The sequence below is a fragment of the Notolepis coatsorum genome (genome assembly GCF_963971535.1).
Source record: "Notolepis coatsorum genome assembly, chromosome: 9".
Lineage (NCBI taxonomy): Eukaryota > Metazoa > Chordata > Actinopteri > Aulopiformes > Paralepididae > Notolepis > Notolepis coatsorum.
In genome coordinates this window covers 24,370,564-24,394,873 of record NC_140173.1, presented here as the reverse complement: position 1 = coordinate 24,394,873, position 24,310 = coordinate 24,370,564, and the positions used below count along the sequence as shown (strand labels likewise).

The window sequence follows — 24,310 nt, the reverse complement described above, 5'->3', positions numbered from 1 at the left end:
CAGCACGTTCAAGTGTTTTAGAAAGGAAGGAGAGAAGAGAGACAGGACGATAGTTGGCTATGACGGTGGGGTTCAGGGTTGGTTTTTTTATGAGGGGCGTGACTCTGGCTTGTTTTAGGGAGGTGGGGACCACCCCCGAGTTGAGTGAGGAGTTGATGGTTGCAGTTAGGAATGGGAGGATGTCCGGTGCTATGGTCTGAAGGAGTGGGGAGGGTAGCTGGTCCAGCTGGCATGTAGTCGGACGGTTCGACGTTACCAGTGTCAGGGTCTCGGCTTCTGTAATGGGAGAGAAAGATGACAGAGTGAATGATGAGGTTCTCGATTCAGCATTTGGAATGGGTGGGGGTTGGGAGAAGGAGCTGCGGATGTTCTCCACTTTTTCCTCAAAGAAGATCGCAAAGTCTTCGGCAGAAAAAGATGAGGGAGGAGGAGGTGGGGGGGGGGGGAGTGAGGAGGGAGGACATGGTAGCATGCAGTTTGCGAAGATTCTTGGCAGAGGCCTCGATCCTATGGTGAAAGAAAGAAGCTTTGGCATTAGTAATGGTTTTGGAGAATGTTAACAAGAGGTTGTGATATGTGTCGATGTCAGCAGTGAGGCGTGACTTTCTATACTTCCTCTCAGCCGCTCTCAGGACCTGTCTTTGTTCTCTCACTGCATCCGTCAGCCATGGAATGGGTGGGGAACGGCGGGCAGGTTTCTCAACGAGGGGACAGAGCTTGTCGAAGGAGGTTGCAAGGGCTGAGAGGAGGGTGGAGGCTGCCATCTCTGTGGGGAGAGCAGAGAAGGTGTCACTCAAAGGTAGAGCGGATATTATGTCAGAGGAGAGGGTGGAGGGGGATAGGGAGGGCAGGTTGTGTCTGAGTGAGACGGTTTGAGTTGGGGTGAAGACTTTTCGGTTAAGCATGAGAGTTAGTGAGAAGGATATGAAGGAATGGTCAGATACATGTAGGGGAGTTACCGTGGTGTTAATGATGCTGGAGTTACGGGAAAATATGAGATCCAAGGAGTTGCCTGCTTTGTGGGTGGGAGGCATGGCAGTGGGAGTCAGGTCAGAGGGAGGAGAGTGACAGTTCTGGGAGTTGCGTTAGGTTTGTAGCCCATGAAGGAGATGTCATGAGGCCAGTGCCTCCACCCCGACTGGAGGGTCGAGGTGTGTGAGTGAAGTTGTAGTTTGTAGATAATGCTGCAGGTGTTGACGAGTTATTGGGGGTTATCCAGGTCTCAGTTAGAGCCAGGAGCTGCAGATTTAGACCATGGGCGTAGGCAGTAATGAAGTCAGCTTACTTGACTGCTGATTGACAATTCCATAAGCCTCCCTGTACTGTGACAGGTGTATTAGTGGCTGTAGGAGGGTAGGAGAGATTAGCTGGGTTGCTAGCAAACTGGCGTGGATGGGTTGATTCTGTTCTTGAGGAGCAGATTGTGGATATAGGTATGAGGCACATTGTGGTGTCAAGAGTGGTAGGAGGAAGTTGAAGGGGGTAGGGAGGAAGCGAGATAGTAGGGTGTACTTAGCACTGGGTGGATCGGTGGATCCCTTGCGGATAACTCCAGGAAAACTCCTCCTCTTTGTCCCTCTTCGTTTCTCGACGCTTCGCTGACGCTACGCCAGCAAGTCTTTAAATCACTATCGCTAATTACTGATGAGTGACACCTGCAGCAAAAGGCCACACCTCCAGTTTCTGTCAGCTGGGTGAAACTAATTACAAACAATTTCCACAACACAAGATAGATAGATAGAGGGAGGGAGAGAGAGGGAGGTATAGAGAGATGTCTAGATTGGTGGCCCCCCAGTAGGGGGCCACCCGCACCGATGGATGAAGGATGAGGGCCGAAGCTAATGTCTAACCAGTGTCGGCTGGTGAAAATGATTCTAGGTTGTGCGGTAGTTTCAGTAACTACAGAACAGTACATATTGAGGCTGAGACTCCTTTTTTTGCTGCCGGTAGAACATCACGTTTGGAAGAGCCGTCGCGTGTCACGCTAACCCTTGGAGAAGCTTTGTGGTCCGGGCTTGAACTTTCCATAAATGTGTCCACAAATCCATTTAGTTAGATCCAACACTGTCTGAATGTATCTTGTGATTATTTCCGACGACGACAACAACTATTAGCGTTTGTTATTGTAATTTGGGGGCAGCTGCTGTAACCCTGTCTCATCTCGAGTCCCTGCTTGTTGTAGTCGTCGTCAGTCGGCGCACCCCCTCACACCCCCTAACACCGCCTAACACCTCCTAACACCCCCTAACACCACCTAACACCCCTAACACCCCTAACACCAACTAACACCCCCTAACACCCCTAACACCCCCTAGCACCCCCTAACACCGCCTCACACCCCCTAACACCCCTAACACCCCCTAACACCCCCTAACACCCCTAACACCCCCTAGCACCCCCTAACACCGCCTCACACCCCCTAACACCCCCTAACACCCCCTAACACCCCTAACACCCCCTAACACCCCCGAGCACCCTCTAACACCCCCTAACACCCTCTAACACCCCATAACACACCCTAACATACCCTAACAACCCCTAACACCCTCTAACACCCCCTAACACCCTCTAGCACCCTCTAACACCCCCTAACACCCTCTAACACCCCCTAACACCCTCTAACACCCCCTAACACCCCCTAACACCCTCTAACACCCCCTAACACCCTCTAACACCCTCTAACACCCCCTCACACCCCCTAACACCCCCTAACACCCCCTAACACCCCATAACACCCTCTAACACCCCCTAGCACCCCCTAACACCCCCTAACACCCCATAACACCCTCTAACACCCCCTAGCACCCTCTAACACCCCCTAACACCCCCTAACACCCTCTAACACCCTCTAACACCCCATAACACACCCTAACATACCCTAACACCCCCTAACACCCTCTAACACCCCCTCACACCTCTGCTTGGGGCGCTAAATAAATAGCCCTTTAGGCATCATATTTAAAGACGCTGATTAGCTCAATTTAGTTGCTAGGTGCATTTATGTTACCCTGTGCATTTTTCAATTGGCTGCATTGCGCACTGACACCCAGGGGAGAGGACGCACAAACAATGATTTATATTTGATATATTACATGTTATTGTGCATTTTAAACACATACATACAAACGTGTCTAACGTCCTCATTCAAGTGTAAAGTATTCTGGGAACTGAATATACTATACATGCCATCAGCCAGTGGTGGGAAAGTAAGTAAGTATTTTTACTCAAGTACTCAAGTAAAATTTCGACAATTTTCATTTGAGGGAACCTCATACTTTTACTCCAATACATTTATCTGAGCCCATCAGTTACTAGTTACTTTGAAGAAAAATAGTTTGTATAGAAAATGTGGCAAACATATAGGAAGATTATATACGTTCACATTTGAAGCCTGTCAACTTCAAGGAGACAAAAGCCATTCTGATTTGACTCGCTCTCTGACGTGAATAGGCTCTTGTCTGCCACCGCCCGCCCACAATCAACTGTGATAGGTTTATATGAGCAGCGAGTGGAAATAATGCGGAAGCGGTTTCCCTGTCACTGACACTTCCCCAAAAGAGAGAGAGAGGGAGAGAGGGAGAGAGAGAGAGATAGAGAGGCTTGCATACGGTGCGACTCAGATCTCTCCTCTGTCTCTGTCTCTGCATTTACACACAGTCGCGAGTCGAGCCACTCACACACGCGCACACCTCTCCTCTCTCTCTCTCCCTCTCTATCTCTCTCTCCGTCTCTCCCTCTCTATCTCTCTCTCCCTCTCTCTCTCTCGCTCACTCGTTCTCTCTCTTGCTCTCTCTGTATCAGCACTCATGTCAACCTGTTGCAAAATATCATAGCGCACGCTCCCACGTGTATTCCGATCTGTGCAATAATATTCACAGGGGTATATATTGTCATTTGAAACAAGTTACCAATGCATTGTCCTGTGGGATTATGCCCCCCCACGGCGAACTTAATTAGTCATCTCTATCTCTCTATCTCTCTCTCCCCAAATCTGCCAGTATGCAGTGCAGTGCAGTGGGTGACTGTCACTCAAAGCGCATTGCGAGTATGGGCGGAGCCCAGCCAAAAACAGCATGGAATCTTGAAGGGGAGAAAGTGCTGCTCTACAGTATTTGATTAGAAATACAAAACAATGAATAAAAAATTTATAAAAAACGTTACAGATGTGTTCCATAGACTCACAGGAATTGTGTAAAATTGCCCAAATAGTGAAAGAAATAGTAAGATAGTTCCCTTTTAACCTCTTCCACCCGGACCACAAATTACATCACGTCATAAACCAATCTCTCCAGATTGTTTGACAAAAGTATTGTTTTATTTTTCAAATGTATTCAAGTATAAACATCATAACCATGTCACAACAGCAGTTATAATGTATATTATCATCAATACGTTAGTTTACCAATAGGTTAATGTGTTATTAGATCGATTTTCGTTTTCGTTTGGGAAAGTCGACCATTTTGGAAAATTTGAACTTCGGGAATTGTAGTTTTTTGCGGCCATTTTGAATAGGACACCGACAGCTTTCGATTAGCGGTGGCATTTTTACGAACGACACTTCCCAAAGGCCTCTATGGGGCTTCAAGCTAATTACTTCTGTATGATTTTCTTTAATATCTCTTATTACTCGGGATAATAAACCACAAAACTTAATGTTATTGGCATATATGGGAGCGCAGTTAGTTTGTCTGCCCTATTTCTAGCATGTAGCAACAATCAGATTTGAAATTTGTTTCAAAATGGTGGCACCCTGGCAATTCTTATGCATGCCTGGTGATACTACTGGTGATACTAAATCCAAATTGAACTTTGAAATATAAGATTTGGCACAATCCATAAATGTGCGAATTGGCTATAATAAGGTAATTTATAAGCCTGCTATTCTATATTCTATAATAATATTTCAAATTGCATTGGTCCGGATAGGAGAATTCAGTACTGTATCTACAAAACCTTCTGTTTAATCATCTTCCCTTTATTCATTTCCTTAGATTTTTTGTACACATGATCTCAAGAAGGTACTGAACGAGACCAGTGGCAGTTTTTCATGTCTGGTAATTTTTTTGCATGGTTTTATTCACTGTCAAAGATGCAACGAAAAATCATAATTCATATTCTCCTTTGTTTCATCACAATTTAAGCAAGCCTAGTAACAGACACAATATTTCTGACACTGGGAATACATTCACTGAGGTCCATAGATGTCCCTAGATACCAGGGCCCTCATTCATCAACGTGTTCTACGCACAGATTTGTGCTTACCCTGTGCGTACGATCATTTCTAAGCAAAGAGTGGGATTCATCAATTTCAACTTGAACTTGACTCCGTGCTTACGTCTACGCACAGGTCAGACCATGCGTACCTGGCGCCCAGTGGTAGAATATATTATTACAACAAGGAAATGAGCTTCTGTGCATAATAACACTGGCATGTTCTGTACGAACCGTAGTTCATTATAGTTCATTGTAAAATAGCAACTGTTGTGAAGGGCCAGATTAAACCGAATATATATATTTATTTATATATATATATATTTAATTGTATTTGTATATTCTCTAATATTCCCTGATATCCCTTGTATATTCCTTGTACAATATGCATTGAATATCCATTCTAGCCTACTGAACTTCCCATAATAGTCTCCATTCTACTATTGGTCGAGACCTTGGTGCCAGGCTGCCATACCCCTCAGACCCAGTTCAAACGTACCGCTCAACATGTACGAACAAGTCCTAGTTCCGCGTAGGAATCTGGCTACCGCACCACTAATGGGACTATTTGTTCATAGTGCGTATATATACTGCGCTACTAAAGTAGGACTTCCTTTTCAGTCCAGTTTCTTACCCTCCAATAGAGTCACAGACGTAAAGCCTCCCCGCGACGCCACGTGTGGGAGTAAGGCCAAGTTCGGCTTACCATCGGTATTGAGACATCGTGTATATTAATATTTGAATAGTCATATTTGGCACTATATCGTCGAGTTGGACGTAGTCTATTAAGCTAATAATAGTCTGTTAATATATAGTGCTTCGTGCGGTGAGAATACTACCGTAGTCAGTACCCCATCGTTTCGGGCAGAGAACTGGCTGCTTATCCAGGGTGGTTGACCCCACGTGAAGCTGCACCCGAGGAGCCCCAGAGCCGACGAGCGAGTGGACCTGTATACCGGATTATTCTACCGACGACAGCCCGCCTTCCCCGGCACGGATTATGCTTTGTATACGTTGATTATTCCATGGATAAAGACCCCCGACACTGCCGTGTGTTGGAACCCCCCCCCCCTGGAGAGGACGCAAGGTGAGGAGACGCTCTGCAAGACGAGGTCGCTTCACGTCTCTCCCCCGTGGACCGGAGGACGCCGGCCCACAAAGAGTCCATCTGCTTTCATCTGTGGTCCAAGGATCGCCGGCGCATTGAACGGCACTACAGTGGGTTCACCTGGGATACCCTTGGCCGGATGAGGCAGCCGGATTCTACCCCCCCCCCCCCTTCCTACTCCTGTCGGCTTACAAGCGACCGGATTAACCCCCCCTAGTGTATCCAGTCTATAATCATATTAAAGTATCATTGCTGTTATTCCTTAACTATTCCAGGTCGTATATGTACCACCTGCGCCTTCAGAGATTGGACATTCTCTATTGATATACCGACGAATACTCTTGCCATAAAAGTGCATACTAATTCCCATTCATAAATGTGATTGATTTGATTAAGTGCTTGCTCTACACACCATCGCTGTGTAGAAATAAAGACCTATTTCTAATTCGTACATTTGTGTTGGATCCGTTTCATCTACGTGACAGTGTTCATCATAATATATTTATGCCGAGTACTGGGTGGCCGAATATTAAGTACAAAGGTAGTGGTAGTAAGTATCATATCTAGTAATACAGTCAGGGAATTGTACCCCTCAGTTACAATTGGTCCTTCGAGCCGGATGGTAATTAGTGTAATATTAATATAGTGTTATTAATATTGAAATGGCCTATGATGAACACTCCACGAAACGATCCTCCTAACCAACGCCCGCAGCGCGAACGACGGCTCCCTCAGTACTTAGAGGCTTACGCTGTCAGTCAACAACCTAGTCTTCTACTAACAGTAAACGCGGTAAAACTAGAAAGTAAAAGTATGTCTAACCCCAACGCCCAGACTACCCCGACCATAGAGGCCCCTACGGGTTCTAATGTAACTGACCAAGTTCACGGTGGGGACCAGTGGGAACCAGACATGACTTCACACCCCGCCAGTACTGAAGAAGTAGTCCCCGATGAGTCCCGAGAGGAATACAACGCTACCGAGAGAGAACTCGGCACGGAAGAAGACGGGGAGAGCACCGTGGAGATAGAGCTCCAAGGCTCCGCAAGGAGTACCCCGAGGGAAGGCTCCCCTATACAACCGCCTTCTCCCAGCGAGGCAGAGAGGACCCTACAGCAGGCCTTCCTCATCAGCCTGAACGCCGCTGCTGAACGCGACCGACTGCAGATCCAGCAGCGGAGCGAAGAAGAGCATATACGTCTAGAAATAAGACGCATTCAGAGAGAAGAGAATGTGGCCCGAGACCGAGCAGACAGCCAGCGAGCAGCTGCTGGTGCTCTACGGGACGCAGAGCGCGACAGACAGCAAGCGCAACTAATAGAACAGCTGATCAGACGGACAACACCCTCTCCCTCCGCCAGAGGCTCCAGGAACTCGTCTAGACACACCTCCAGGGCGGCATCCCCTAGCCGAGTAAACAACCCTGAACTTGACCAACAGACGAGGTCTATACCCCCCACAGACCACCTCCCCCCACCGGTCCAAGCGAGACCTAGCAACCGGGAAGGAGCAGCATATCCTGTGGAGAGGCTAAACCAGAGACTACAAGCACTGGATGACCTAACTGAAGACGAAGAGGAAGAGGAGGAGAACCACGCCCGATGACAGCACAGTACTCTACCGGACCAGGAGGTCCGGTACAGCCCAGGCTATACTCCCGCGGAGCTGCGCTACAGACCCCCGACTCTATACACGGGTGAGCACGACGCACGACCCGCACCGAGGAACAGCACCTGGACAAGCGGGCCATGGTACACTGCCGGTACCAGCCCATACCAAGGAGCGGGAGGAGACTCGCCTAGGAGGCCTCTCCCCCAACGCTCGCCGATGTATCCACAGTCAGCGTCATACATTGGCCCGCCTATGGTACCCGACTTCACCCAAGAGAACCGGGCCCAGTATACAGAACTCTGCATGTGTCTGGAGACCATGTTGGTGGATGTATTGGATGAACGCCATAAATACGCCATCCTACTGAAGCACTTAAAGGTACCCCGCGCACATAATATAGCGCTCGCCTACGCGACTTCCACCACCCCATACACAGCAGCGCTGGTAGCATTGGACCAGAGGTATGGGCGCATATGGGATTACGTGATCCAGGAGATCCGACACATCGACCGCTTACCCCCAGCAATAGACAATCGAGCACTGGACGACCTGTCCATCAGAGTGCAGTCCCTGGTAGGGATGTTGGGAGCGCAGAGAGAGAAGGGGAGGCATGAACTTTACGCCAACTCAAATGTGGAAAGGATCTTGGAGAAGCTGCCGCCCGCTCGACAGGAGCGTTTTAGGCGGCAGAGAGACCACAGAGACCCGAATGGCCCCGAACCGAACCTCCTCGATCTAGCAGACTTCCTGGCGAGAGAAGTCAGCAGCCTACGGCTAGATACATTCGGACGGAGCACCCCTGGCTCCAGAGAAGGAACCAGACGACTAAATGATGGAAGAAGATCGGTGACTGTGATGCACCAATCGGAGTCAGTACCGAGCAGCAGGAGCCACAGTACCCCCTCCAGAACGGAGAAGTGGAAGATAGTGTGCCCCTACTGTGAGAAAGAACACTGGCTAGCGCAATGTGACTCCTTCCCCAAGCTGAACGCGGAGGAAGCAAGTCAATGGATAAAGTCCAACAAGCGCTGTTTTCGCTGTGCGCGCTCACACATGGCAGCCGAATGCCGCTTAAAGAAAAGGTGCACCAAGTGCGATGGAGCCCATCTGGACATACTTCACGACAGTAACAGACGGCGCCCTTCACACGCACCATCCAGCAGCAAAGCGAGCGTCATGTACATTGATCCCGCCAGCAGCAGTGGAGCCCGAGTACTCCTAAAAGTAGTGCGTGTGACACTAAGCTACCAGAATAAAGTCCTGGACACTTACGCCGTCCTCGATGACGGGTCAGAGAAGACCCTTCTGCTCGCCTCCGCTGCGGCCCAGCTAGGGCTGCGGGGAAGCGAAACCCAAATGACAATTCGGACAATAAGACGAGATTTGAAGACGATAAAGGGCGAGAATGTCTCATTCTCTATCGCAGCAAGCGGCCAGCCTGAGCGACGGTACCAGATTACAGACGCTTTCACCAGCCAAGAAATAGGACTGTCGCGGTACACATACCCCGTCGCCAAGCTGATGGAGAAATATGTACATCTGCGCAAGTTACCGATCCCGCTCATAGACAATGCTATGCCGACCCTGTTGATAGGCTCCGACCATGCAGACCTCATTGTCCCGATAGACCGGGTTCATACCGGACCCCGAGGCTGTCCTGCAGCAGTCGAGACCCGTTTGGGATGGACACTCCAAGGCCCGCTCGCCAAATCTCTCAACCGAAGTACAGCCACTAGATGTCTCCACTCCCGAGTCACGGAGGGAGAAACCGCACTCCTGCAACACGTAGAGCGGCTATGGACCTTGGAACAAATGCCCTTTAAGAACGGAAAGAAAGACATTCGCTCTAAAGATGACATTTACGCCATTCACCTCCTCGAGACAGGGACCAAGAGAGTCCCGGTCAACGGCGTGTTGAGATACGCCACGCCACTCCTGCGGCGAGAAGGAATGCCTACTTTCCACGCCAAGACAGACGCCACAGAACGGTACCTGCTGAACACGGAGCGGCGCTTAGCCAAGAACCCCGCCCAAGAGAGTGTATACCGTTCTGAGATTGAGAAGCTCATCACAGCGGGACACGTCACAAAGATGGACATTAAAGAGGCTGACCAGACCACTGAATCGTGGTACGTGCCTCACCACAAGGTCCATCACAACGGTAAAGACTGCATAGTATTTAACTGCAGCTACCAGATCGGATCCCAAAATCTGAATAAAGAGTTACTGCCCGGTCCCACACTCGGCCCCTCCCTACTCGGCGTTCTACTCCGCTTCCGCCAGGAAAGGGTGGCCATCAGCGGGGACATTAAAGGAATGTTCCTGCAGGTGAGATTAGTAGAGGAGGACAAGCCCCTGTTACGGTTCCTATGGAGAGAGAAGCCAGGAGATGAGCACCCAGCCATCTACCAATGGGAAGTCCTCCCCTTCGGAACGACGTGCAGCCCCTGCTGTGCTACATTTGCACTACAGAAACATGTAGCAGAGGACCCAGCAGCGGACGAAGAGGTCCGACACAGCGTAAAGAACAGCTTCTACGTAGACAACTGTCTACAAAGCCTTTCAACCCAGGAAGAAGCCGAGGCTCTCCTGATTAAACTCCGCGCCTCATTGATCAAAGGCGGCTTTGATCTCAGGCAGTGGGCCAGCAGCGATCCGCAAGTACTGCGCAGCCTCTCCTCCGAGGACAAGGCAGCCAGCAGCGAGACCTGGATGGCTACAATCCCGGGAGAAGCCCAGGAGATGACCCTGGGATTGGTGTGGCGATTCAAAACAGATTCGCTTCACTACAGACACAAGCCCCTGACTACGGAGCAGGGAAGGCCGGCGGCGGCGCCGACCACCAGACGGAGTGTGTACACAACACTCGCCCGACAATATGACCCGCTAGGATGTATTCTACCGTACACCACCAGGGCAAAAATGATTGTACGAGCATTGTGGGACAAGGACCAGGGCTGGGACGACCCCATTCCCGCACACCTTGCATCCACCTGGAGAGAGTGGGAGATGGAGCTCCACTCACTCCCAGGCGTTAATATGCGCCGAAGCTACTTCCCACCCACGGTGAGGCCAGAGACATGTAAAATGGACTTACACGTCTTCAGTGACGCCTCAGAGGTCGCATACGGATCAGTAGCCTACTTGCGGGCCCAAGAAAAGGGGGGAGAGATCTACACAGCATTTGTCCTCGCCCGCTCGAGAATAGCCCCACGCAAGCAACAATCTATCCCACGTCTAGAGCTCTGCGCAGCCCTAGCCGGAGCGCACCTAGCCACGCTCATCCAACGTGAGCTCACCATACCGGTGTCTAGAACAATCCTGTGGTCAGATTCCACGACAGTACTCGCCTGGATCAAATCGGACTCATGCAAGTACAAAGTCTTCGTGGGAGTCAGAGTCACCGAGATTCAAGACTTAACCGAAGAGTTAACCGGAGAAACAGAGTGGCGCTACGTTGATACAAAACAGAACCCAGCTGACGTCATCACCCGGGGAATGCCCCTAGATGACCTCACCCGTCGCAATGTCTACAGTGACGGCCCCGCATTCCTAAGACTCCCGGAAGGACAGTGGCCCAGGCCTATCCCGAGGGAAGCAAGTCCAGAGGAGGTAGAAAATAAGAAGCCTGTGTTCTGTGGATTGAGCACTGTTATCTACCCAGTTACCCCCAACACACTCCTGATGGGGCGGCTAGATCCTGCATTACCCCAGACCATGTACCGGCCTGAAGAAGCGAACGGCCGACGAATGTGGAGGTACAGCCAAGTATTAGCCGACAAGTTTTGGAGCAGTTTCCTACTGCACTACCTACCGTCTCTACAGACCCGCCAGAAGTGGGTAAAGGAGAGAGACAATTTGACAGAAGGAACAGTCGTCATGATTATTGATCAATCACTGCCCAGAGCTATGTGGCCGGCCGGCCGCGTAAGCAAAGTGATCACCGGTGCCGACGGCAAGGTCCGAGCAGCTGAAGTGCTCGTCCAGGGTCGCACTTACACCCGTCCCGTGGCGAGGCTCATAGAACTGCCCCGACTCCCAGACACAATCGATGATGACCATGACCCTATAAACCTATGACTTTGTGAAGTTGACTGACCCCTACAGCAAACCCTTATGTGTAAATAGACAACGCGATTAATCTGTCTCTGTTTAACTGATTAGGTCTGGGACCAATCAGGGGGTGGCTGTTGTGAAGGGCCAGATTAAACCGAATATATATATTTATTTATATATATATATATAATTGTATTTGTATATTCTCTAATATTCCCTGATATCCCTTGTATATTCCTTGTACAATATGCATTGAATATCCATTCTAGCCTACTGAACTTCCCATAATAGTCTCCATTCTACTATTGGTCGAGACCTTGGTGCCAGGCTGCCATACCCCTCAGACCCAGTTCAAACGTACCGCTCAACATGTACGAACAAGTCCTAGTTCCGCGTAGGAATCTGGCTACCGCACCACTAATGGGACTATTTGTTCATAGTGCGTATATATACTGCACTACTAAAGTAGGACTTCCTTTTCAGTCCAGTTTCTTACCCTCCAATAGAGTCACAGACGTAAAGCCTCCCCGCGACGCCACGTGTGGGAGTAAGGCCAAGTTCGGCTTACCATCGGTATTGAGACATCGTGTATATTAATATTTGAATAGTCATATTTGGCACTATATCGTCGAGTTGGACGTAGTCTATTAAGCTAATAATAGTCTGTTAATATATAGTGCTTCGTGCGGTGAGAATACTACCGTAGTCAGTACCCCATCGTTTCGGGCAGAGAACTGGCTGCTTATCCAGGGTGGTTGACCCCACGTGAAGCTGCACCCGAGGAGCCCCAGAGCCGACGAGCGAGTGGACCTGTATACCGGATTATTCTACCGACGACAGCCCGCCTTCCCCGGCACGGATTATGCTTTGTATACGTTGATTATTCCATGGATAAAGACCCCCGACACTGCCGTGTGTTGGAACCCCCCCCCCTGGAGAGGACGCAAGGTGAGGAGACGCTCTGCAAGACGAGGTCGCTTCACGTCTCTCCCCCGTGGACCGGAGGACGCCGGCCCACAAAGAGTCCATCTGCTTTCATCTGTGGTCCAAGGATCGCCGGCGCATTGAACGGCACTACAGTGGGTTCACCTGGGATACCCTTGGCCGGATGAGGCAGCCGGATTCTACCCCCCCCCCCTTCCTACTCCTGTCGGCTTACAAGCGACCGGATTAACCCCCCCTAGTGTATCCAGTCTATAATCATATTAAAGTATCATTGCTGTTATTCCTTAACTATTCCAGGTCGTATATGTACCACCTGCGCCTTCAGAGATTGGACATTCTCTATTGATATACCGACGAATACTCTTGCCATAAAAGTGCATACTAATTCCCATTCATAAATGTGATTGATTTGATTAAGTGCTTGCTCTACACACCATCGCTGTGTAGAAATAAAGACCTATTTCTAATTCGTACATTTGTGTTGGATCCGTTTCATCTACGTGACAGTGTTCATCATAATATATTTATGCCGAGTACTGGGTGGCCGAATATTAAGTACAAAGGTAGTGGTAGTAAGTATCATATCTAGTAATACAGTCAGGGAATTGTACCCCTCAGTTACAGCAACAGTAGTGTAATTATGGTCAAAACCCTATAAATAGCATTTGGAATAATAGATCTTTCTCTCAGAATGAATGCAGCATGGTTTATATAGCGTTATCGGAATATACGGGGTGTAGGCTACTGACTGACTGCGCTCCGCGTAGCTTGATTGATTGATTGATTGAAAAGTTTATTAACAGATTGCAGAATGGGTACAGTACAGTACAGCTCAGTACATACAATTGTTAATTGGGGATGCAGACCAGAGAAAGACTTTCGTCTTGTTTACATCAGGGTCCCCCATTTTCAATTCATCATAAATCATAAAGCTCAATTCGTTATTATTTTGCGCAGACCGCAGAAACACGGGAACGTTTTGATTATATTTAAAAGGCTTTACGTTAAACGAAACAAGTGGAATTTCGAAGCTGTAAGCAGAATACAAGTCATATGAATATAGTGTTCTTCCCCCTTTTTACTGTATAAGAAAGAATAGAAAACGCATTGCAATGACACCAGATAGTGGACAGACTATGTATATGATGGGATTCAAGTTCGCGTTTTTGTTGATCATAGGCATGCTGTCAGAGTATGATATCTTAATCAAACATTCTAGAACATTTGTCGTCACAGATCATGTCCTAATAGAACATAGGCTATGGCATGGATCGTGATATTGTGTGGACTGTTATTATTACTGTACCGGTACCACCCATTGTGACAACAGCCTTGTGAGTCCCGCACACAAACATGATGGACTTCAAGTTCATGTATTGAAAGGCAGGCTACATCATACATGCAGTGAGATTCATTGTTCTTGTATATGCTCTCGTATTATTGTTTATATAGGCTACCCAATACTGACATCAAAATAGATTGTAGTATGCCTCTAGAAATCATATGCAGCAGGTAGAAAATTGACGGGAGATCCATCGCGATTTGGAATAAAATTTAGGAGAACTTTAATCCCTGGGTATTAATCAAACAACACGGGAAAAGGCAGTCATATTCCAGCGCGATATTTATTAGTGTTTGCGCTGCCCAGGCAGCAATGGTTAATAGATATCATATCCGACATCACCGTAAGTGTACACGTCTGTCAGCCTGTCTCATGACACGCTTCCCTCGGCTTAGTCCATTTTTCCACATTTCATGGGTGTATTCCATTACCGTATATGGTTAATCGGGGCGTTTCTGGTATGCAAATACGTGAAAGTGTGCACGAGCCTCGGCGCAGAGCCAAGGTGGGATTCATCATGACAGGTGTGCGTAGAGCCTGCATACGCACGTGTGATGAATCCCGACTTCCCTGTGCGTACACTGGTTCTACATTCCGTGCTTACGTGTGGAAATAGAACATGTTCTACGCACACATTGATGAATGAGGGCCCAGGAATATGCAAATGGACCTTGTAGAAGTGGAGGAGTATTCCATTTACTTAGGTATGTATTTTAGGCAGATTTTCAGAAAATAGGGCTCCGGGCTTAAAGGGGAACTCCAACATTTTGGGAAATTAGCTTATTTAACATCTTCCCTGGAGTTAGACAAGAAGATACATACCTTTTTTGTCTCTGTGCGTGCATTTTAGCTTTGGGAATAGACGCTCCGTTAGCATAGCTTAGCTTCATCACTGGAAGTGAGGCAGGACAGTAGCCTTACAGTGCCTTACAGTGTATTGCAAGGTCTGACATTGACCAAACTTGATATGCATGACCTTGGTGGGCTCTAGGTCAACTCCTGAAAAGGGGGTCAATGTCAGACTTTGCAATCAAAAGTTAGGGGGCTAATAACCCTTGCCATAATTTCAGTGCGCCCCCTAACTTGTGATTGCAAGGTCTGACATTGACCCCCTTTTCAGGAGTTGACCTAGAGCCCACCAAGGTCATGCATATCAAGTTTGGTCAATGTCAGACCTTGCAATACACTGTAAGGCACTGTAAGGCTACTGTCCTGCCTCACTTCCAGTGATGAAGCTAAGCTATGCTAACGGAGCGTCTATTCCCAAAGCTAAAATGCACGCACAGAGACAAAAAAGGTATGTATCTTCTTGTCTAACTCCAGGGAAGATGTTAAATAAGCTAATTTCCCAAAATGTTGGAGTTCCCCTTTAAGCGTTTAATGGAATGAGTGATATGTGGGTCCCTGTGCAGGGCTCGCCAGAGTCCATGAAGGGTTCAGTAGTAACGAGTCAACAGTTCTGACAGTACTGATGCTCCAATTATAGCAAGTTTAGACCTGGACCCAGACGAGATAGCTGCCATATTGTTTCATCCCAGAATGCCAGTTGATTATGACCCTCTCAGACCGCAGCCCTGGATTAATGACGGCCATTACCTCGATGGCCAAAACACTCAGTGAGGAAGATTCAGTGCCTAGCGACAGTCCTCTGCCAATCAATTCAGAGCACGGTGGGCAACTCGGCCCGGGTAATAGCTTGTAAAGGGGGTGAGGGGGGGGGACGACGACAACACAGGTGTTGATGGAGCACGATGGGTGTAGGAAATAGGGGAGCTATTGTTCATTCATTCATTTTATTTTATTTCGTACATGGGGATACAGTTAATCTTTGCACAATATCACCAACATCTTTTTTTTTAACATGACACATCCATGGCCGAAAAGGAGCAGGATGAAGAAAACGTATGTTTCATGCCCCCTTCCAAACTTCATATTTATTTTAACATAATGGTCAGCTCAAGTGCACCTTACAGCTTCATACCATATAATAATAATAATATAATAATAATAATAATCATTATACACTGTTCTCCAGGTGTTCTCCAGGTAGGCATGAAAGAAAAAAAGATGACAAGAATAAAACTCAAATACTCTTTAAACACAAATATTCTTAAAAAAAATCATTAAAAGTTGATTATAACAGCCTGGCATATCAGATTAGAAAACCTAAGCTTTTTCACAAATACAAGGCAAAGCCTGTACCCATATATCTGAAGGTATACCATCATGTATCCAGACTATGGTATAATATACACTTTTTCCAATACCACCATGAACTTTATTTATTTGATTATTTATTAATATTTAAATATATTTAATCCAGATGTCCCATCGCAGTGTCATTTGAACCAGGAAATGCCAAATATGGTAAAATACTGTTTAAAAAACAAGTAGGAAGAATATACTGTGATATAATTTGGTCAAATCCTCCTACCCTTCTGTTACAGTAGTACTCTGCAAAATTTGACTGTGTAGGTGTGTTGGACCCAAGTGCAGGACAGAACGGCTAGACAAGAGGCAGGTGTTGATTCTCAAACAAAATTATGTTTATTTGTTTTTGCGAGATATCAAAAAGGGCATACAACGTGGCACAAAGAAAATGGGAGACTACTCTCGTCTCCAAAACAGGGAAAATAAAGTAGAGAAAACACTGTCTCCAAAATCTGGTACAAAACAAAACACGTCGGGCGATGGTGCTACATAAAGCACATAACATGGTATCCAAGTGAGAATATAAGACAAGGTCATTATATCGGCGGCAACTGACTTATCCTCCAAGACGGGAGCGATAAGCGTATCTTCACGAAAGTGTACTCACGGTAATGTTCAGTGAACGACTGACAATATGAATAGTAAACATGGAGGACATATAAAGCAGAGCATACTCTACACACCAGGTACCAATCAGGGCAATCAGGGCAGAAAGACAGGTAATTACCATCCCAGGTGAGAGCAAAACCCCAAACGTTACACCCTTCCTCCTAAAAGTGTGTACACGTTCCGTTTAGACCGGGATGGGATCAGTCATCTCTTCGTTTATGACCCGTCATATTAAACAGGTTATCACCTCGGATTTTCAGAATCATCTGCAATTTGTTCCATAGTTAACAAGCTAACGTTTGATATATTGGTTGATGTGTATTTCCTCAGATAGCTGGTATATTTTAAATTTTAATCCAGGCTTCAATAGAACTGACACCAAAGTCTGACGCCAGGTAGAGCATAGAACGCTGGTATTCTGACGTGATGACCCTTCCTTCTTTTATGGTTTCCTTGCATGTCACCCCAATGAGAGGGAGGCCTCTTCTCTTCCTCACCCTTGCCATCTCTCCTTCCCTCTCTCTATTTCTCTCTCTCTCTCTCTCTCTCTCTCTCTCTCTCTCTCTCTCTCTCTCTCTCTCTCTCTCTCTCTAACTCTCTCTCTCTCTCTCTCTCTCTCTCTCTCTCTCTCTCTCATCTCTCCTCCATCTCTCACTCCATTTCCCACCCCTCTCTTTTCAAGCCTCCACCTCTCCGTCTCTCACCCAGCCACGCTTCTCTCCTCTAAGCTAAACCGAATGAGAGCGTGAGGGACTTAGAGGGAATTTCCCTTTTTAATATGACACCACTCATTGTAAGCTACTCGTCTGTGGGGAAATTGCTGCCGATATTTATGACCATTTGCATTCGGCTTCAGCGCTCAGCTTTCCTCCGCCGGGGGATGATATTATTATTAATATGATTCATTTCTCAGCCATCTTTCTTGCCTCGTCCTTTTTCAAGCACCACCTTCGCTCAGACGGGTTTGAGAATCGTTCTTTTGTATATGCCAGTGAGCGACGTTACCGACCGCAGCGATGATGAAGATATTCTGAAGAGAGACATTTAAGCGATGAAAAACCACGACTTGGGAGGAACGGATTACCATTCTCTCTATGATTCATGATGTCCTCCATATCCACATGGACAAACTTTCCTCCAATGACAGAATTAATTTGATTTGCGGCGCCTGACTCAAAGAAAAGTCGGTTTTCTTCTTACTGTCCTTTTGTACCTGCTCCAGTCCCCTCAAAAACTATCTCAACACAGTCCTGTATATAAACTAGAGGTGCAGGACACCAGGTTTAATCTCAACACAGTCCTGTATATAAACTAGAGGTGCAGGACACCAGGTTTAATCTCAACACAGTCCTGTATATAAACTAGAGGTGCAGGACACCAGGTTTAATCTCAACACAGTCCTGTATATAAACTAGAGGTGCAGGACACCAGGTTTAATCTCAACACAGTCCTGTATATAAACTAGAGGTGCAGGACACCAGGTTTAATCTCAACACAGTCCTGTATATAAACTAGAGGTGCAGGACACCAGGTTTAATCTGAACACAGTTTGGAAGCATGTAATAGGCCAAGTAGGGTGTCCATCTTAGCTAACCAATGTCTTTGTCTTAATGTCATTGGTAAAACCAAGGAGCTGATCGTGGATTTTAGGAGAACACAGCAGGGGACACACACACCACTGTGGATAAACGGGGCTACCGTGGACAGGGTGAGCAGCTTTAAGTACCTGGGGGTCCACATCTCAGAGGACCTGACATGGAGTCGTACGACTCAGTCGTAAAAAAAAGGCGAAGCAGCGCCTCTACCACCTGAGACAGTTAAGGAAGTTCAGAGTATCGGGAAGATACTCCAGTCCTTCTACTCCGGAGCTGTAGAGAGCATCTTGACTGGAAACATCACTACCTGGTTTGGAAACAGCACGGCACAGGACAAGAAGGCCCTACAGAGAGTGGTGGGCTCAGCTGAGCGTACCACGGGTATTGCACTACCACCCCTGCAGGTCTTATATAACAAGAGGTGCAAATCCAGAGCCTGCAGAATAATGAAAGACCCTCACAACCCCAACAACAGCCTGTTCAAGCTGCTGCGGTCAGGCAAACGCCTGTGCACACTAGCAACTAGGACAGAGAGACTTCGGCTCAGCTTCTTCCCCCAGGCCATCAGAGTCTTGTACACTGAACTCTCCACACACAAGCACACATGAGCACACACACAACCAGTGTTGTGCTAGTTACTGAAAAATAGTAACTCAGTTACTTTACTAGTTACTTCATTTCAAAAGTAACTCCGTTACTTTACTAGTTACTTACACCCAAAAGTAAGGCGTTACTGTGAAAAGTAACTATTTAGTTACTTAAAAAAATTTAAAAGATTGCTCCCATGCCCTTACAGATACTCAAAATCGGTTGATCAACTTGACAGTTTCCATTCACATCACTGAACTCTGCTAAGCAATGTGGTCTAGATACAAACACAAATCTGACACAAACACAAATGTTGTCCCGAGTCCCGACGTAATAAGAAATGCGCCATGCCTAATTGTATCGCCGCTTAGGTTGCAGGAAAAGCCTTGATGTCGCTGGAGCGTTTAATTATAACCATCTTGCAACGTTGTTTAAGATATCAATCGTGCATTGCAACGTTAGAATAGTTAGGATATCAATTGTGCATGAAAGGACTATATTTATATAGTTTGATTAGTATTGATGAGATTCCCTGGCAGATTCGTACAGACAAAATCCGTTGATCAACTTGAGTTTTCATTCATTTGCATTCACATCACTGCACTCACCAAAGTCTGCGGTGGTCGAGATGTAAGGTTAGTCCAGCAGCCCCTCAAACATTTTCTTTATCTCATTTCCATGTTGTATATTCTCTCTCCAAGTAGTTGGAAAAAGTGTTCCGTCCCATTTGCTGTGTGTCGCCTGGTATCATGCTAACTACCGTAGATCCCTGAAAGCGGGTGGTGAGTGGCTTCGGATGAGTCCTGGTCGTTAACGTTAGACTCCAGTATCTTTGAGCCAAAACACAAATGACATTTAACTAAAACGTTATTTTCTTTGTGCTCGACAAAAGAGAAATAGTGAGAATATCCATGTGTACAAACACGAGTAGCTGGGCGCTGCCATGATGACAGTCAGGACTATAGTCAACAAAACACGCCCCCGGCACAGAGTACGCCCGTCCCCGCAGGCAGACAGGATAATAATAATAATAATCATCACTACCGCTCGCTATCAATCTACGCAGTATATAACGCAAATAACGCAGTAACGAACCATTCAGTAAACGCTAACGGCGTTACTGAATTTCAAAAGTAATGCGTTAGAGTACTAGTTACCGCCAAAAGTAACGGCGTTACTGTAACTTTGTACTTTGTAACGCATTAGTCCCAACACTGCACACAACACACATACTGTATACGCTCCACACTAACAGTCACTTTAGCACGAACACACACACACACACACACACACACACACACACACACATGCTGCACACGCTCGCTCACACTCAACGGTCACTTTACACAACGAAAAGGTCACTTAAAAAAAGAAAAAAAAGAACGGGAGTGGTTCTTGTATAGTAAATAGATGGATATAGCAAGATAGCATAAGGATATATAGTATAACTGTATATTGTATAGTATTGTATAGTAGTGTACATAAGACCCAGTGCCTCATCCGTACACTACTAGCACTATCGCAGGACCTTAGCATGTCTTTTACCATGCTTTTTGTAAACTTTATGTACATTATACCTGTCATGTCTTATTCTTATTACTTGTATTATTGCACAATCGCTGCGGGCATGACCACCCGCATTTCACTGTATGCCTTGTATGCCGTGACAAATAAAACTCTTGACTTGACTTGACTTGACCTCTAGAGGTCTTGGTATACTGGCTTTTAACCTCTTAAGCCCTAGCAATATTTTCTGAAAATGTGCCTAAAAGTACATAACCAAGTAAAAGGAAGATTGCTCCACTTCTACAAGGTCCATTTGCATGTTCTTGGTATCTATATGCATCTATGGACCTCAGTGAATGTATTCCCAGTGTAAAAAATATTGTGTCCGTTACTACGCTTGAGTAAATTGTAATGAACCAAAGGAGAATATAAATTATTATAATTCTTTTCATCTTTGACGGTGAATAACACCATGCTAACATTGACCTGCCATTGAAAAACTTAGCTCATTCAGCACCTTCTTGAGATCAAGTGTACTAAGAATCTAAGCAAATTAACAAAGGGAAGATGGGCGGTCAGGTGGCGTAGCAGAGATTGTGCTCGTCACCAATGCAAGAGGCTGCGGTCTCGACTCCCTGAGAGTCAGCATTGCCTTGGCTTGGGCTGATCGCTATACTAACTCGTTTGGCACACGTTACACTCTCCCGGTGAGAATCTGCGCTGCCAGGCTGGCTGCCGGCTGGCTGCACATGTGTCGGAGGAAAGCATGTGGACAGTCTCCGGCCTCCCGGACCAACAGTAGGGGGGTGCGCAACAACCAGGAAGGGGGTTGGGAATTGGCCTAACGACTAACAGTGGGATGGGAGAAAAATCAGAAAAAGGAGGGGGAAAAAGATAACAAAAAACTAAAAAACTAAAAAACAAAGGGAAGATGATTTACAGTTTTTTTTTGTAGATACAGTACTGAATGTTGCCATCCGGACACATGTCATTTGAAATATGAATATAGAATATAGAATATCAGGCCTATAAATGACCTTATGATGCCTCATTGCATCCGTTAGCTTCTGAGGACGTGCAGAAAGTACGCAACAAAGGAACGCAGGAGGCGCAGCTTGCGCTCCTCGTGCAAACAAACGTATTTAAATGCAAGTGTAGCGAGACTCTAAGATAAACCTTGTGGTCCTCCTCTCCTCTCTAGCGTTCCTGCTTATGAGTAACTTAACTTAACTTGCTGGTTTATGAGCTTTCTAACAGGAGGCTGAGAGATGGTGGGACTCTCTTCTCCTGTTACTGTTCTGTTACGATGACTGTGTGAGAGCCAGTGTGAGTCCAGACATACAGTACCATCACATTTGCGAAGACTCACTATAACAATCCGTTATTATTATTAGTGAGTCTTAGTGAGTCTTCTCAAAGATGATGAGACTTGCCATGGTCCAGTTGATAACCAATTATTACATTGGCGTGACAAATCCTTTCTTGAACACCCCCCCCCCCCCCCCCCCCCCCCAATCACCTACCCTCATTGATGGGAATAGGTAGAGCTGGTACAAATTATGGGAACAATTGCGGATGACAAACTAAGCCTTGAGCCTAATGTGAAGGCCATCTTAAAACGAAGGCCACCAGCGCTAATTCTTCACATCCACACTGTGGGACACCCGGGTCATGCAAGCGCGTATTTAGAGGCAAGTGTACCGAGACTCTAATATAAACCTGGTGGTCCCACACTGAAACCTGCTCTCCTCTCTATAGGGAGTCTGAAGTCACTTTGGACCGCCCGCGAGGTCCACCCGTATAGGGATTTATCATTGGGAAAATGGATTATCGGCTATTGTAACAATTCTGCCTCATGAACATTGGAAAGCTTTCCATTTTTGCACAAAATGAGTTCCCTTCTATCACTAACATTATTGTTTAAGCATTTATGGTTGAAATAAAATGCGGCGATTTTTTTTACGATTAATTGCGAATTATTTCATGTTGAGCTATAGATTGTGGATGAAAATACGCACAGAAAGGTATACCATGCAAATGTGCATGCTTTATTTGTTTTAAAACGAGACGATTTAGAAATGATGAAATGATGGGCAATGGGGAAATACGTTGCAAATTTGCGGAGGTGGACCAGGCCGGAGAGGCAGCAATGACGTAACCACTGCACCTCCCTCTACCTGCCGTCCCTGCAGTGAGTCCTCTCAGCCAGAGCGCCCGGCCCTGCAGAACGCCTTGCTCCCTGCGCACCACCTGCGCCAACTGCACCAGCCAGGCCATGGAGTGCATGTGTGCAGCGGAGCGCGGCGCTGCGTGGAGTCCTCCGCCTACGTCGTGTCCTTCCCTACGGACAGTGTCTGGAGTGGCAGACCCAGGACTGCATCGGTGAGAGGAAGGACCTTTTTACTTATTTTATATATTTTTTATCATGGCCTATTCATATTTGTATTAAATTAATATTAATATTTTCTACACTGATTTCCTGTCAGCAGCAGCTGGGCGAGGTAACCTCACGGCCCAACTGCAGTGGCTTCTACTACATTGCAATAAGCTATACGTTCTCGCTCTTTTTGATTCACCAGATAGTTAAAAAAAAAAAACACAACATGTAGACAGAATATCTATTTATTAACCCTTTCACTACCACACTACCAAAGGGTTTACCCGTGTGTATTGTCGCAGTGACAGGGTTAACCTTTTGGTAGTGTGGTAGTGAAAGGGTTAATACATAGATATATTCTGTCTACATGTTGTGTTTTTTTTTAACTATTTGGAATCAAAAAGAGCCGAACTTATAGCTTATTGCAATGTATTAGAAGCCTGAGTTGGGCCGTGAGGTTATCTCGCCCAAGATGCTGCTGACAGGAAATCGGCATCGAAAATAGGCTTCGGATTTTTTTTTTAAAAACAGCAGGAGACGGTTCAAAGGGAGACAAATGGAGTCGCTCTCACTTCCTAGAATGTGTCACGCAGGACATGCAAGATGCAGCGTTGGTGGGTTTACATTCACCCCAATGGGAGATGGGTCTGTGTGTGTGTGATGTATCTAGGTGTATGTCTGTGTTTGCCCTGAAGTTAACAGCATCCCACCTGTTAAATAATGTACATGTCTAGTCTCTCTCTCTCTCGTCTCTCTCTCTCTCTCTCGTCTCTCTCTCTCTCTCTCCCTCTCCGTCTCTCTCGCTCTCTCTCTCTCTCTCTCTCTCCTCTCTCTCTCTCTCTCTCTCTCTCTCTCTCTCTCTCTCTCTCTCTCTCTCTCTCTCTCTCTCTCTCTCTCTCTCTCTCTATCTCTCCCTCTCCCTCTCTATCTCTATATCTCTCTCTCTCTCTATCTCTCTCTCTCCTCTCTCTCTCTCTCTCTCTCTCTCTCTATCTCTCTCTCTCTCTCTCTCTCTCTCAGCATGTGGAATGTTAAATAACGCTGACAGCCATTATACTATACAATATGTTTCAATATTGAATAAAAATGTAATAGAAATCGTATATTTTAAGTGCATGAGCCACAGGCAACCGTCAACTCATCAAATAGGG

The 24,310-nt window shown here is 46.6% G+C and overlaps 1 protein-coding gene across 1 annotated transcript in view; it reads left to right on the top strand.

Annotated features, from left to right (window-relative positions):
• The window catches only part of LOC311234561 (attractin-like protein 1), a gene marked incomplete at both ends in the record, with an annotated part of 812,919 nt that overhangs the window by 283,570 nt on the left and 505,039 nt on the right, over nt 1-24,310 (top strand). Inside the window, 3 exon segments of the mRNA XM_084321810.1 lie at nt 22,975-23,067; nt 23,070-23,117; nt 23,120-23,164. Of these exon segments, the coding sequence (XP_084177936.1) occupies nt 22,975-23,067; nt 23,070-23,117; nt 23,120-23,164 (186 nt within the window).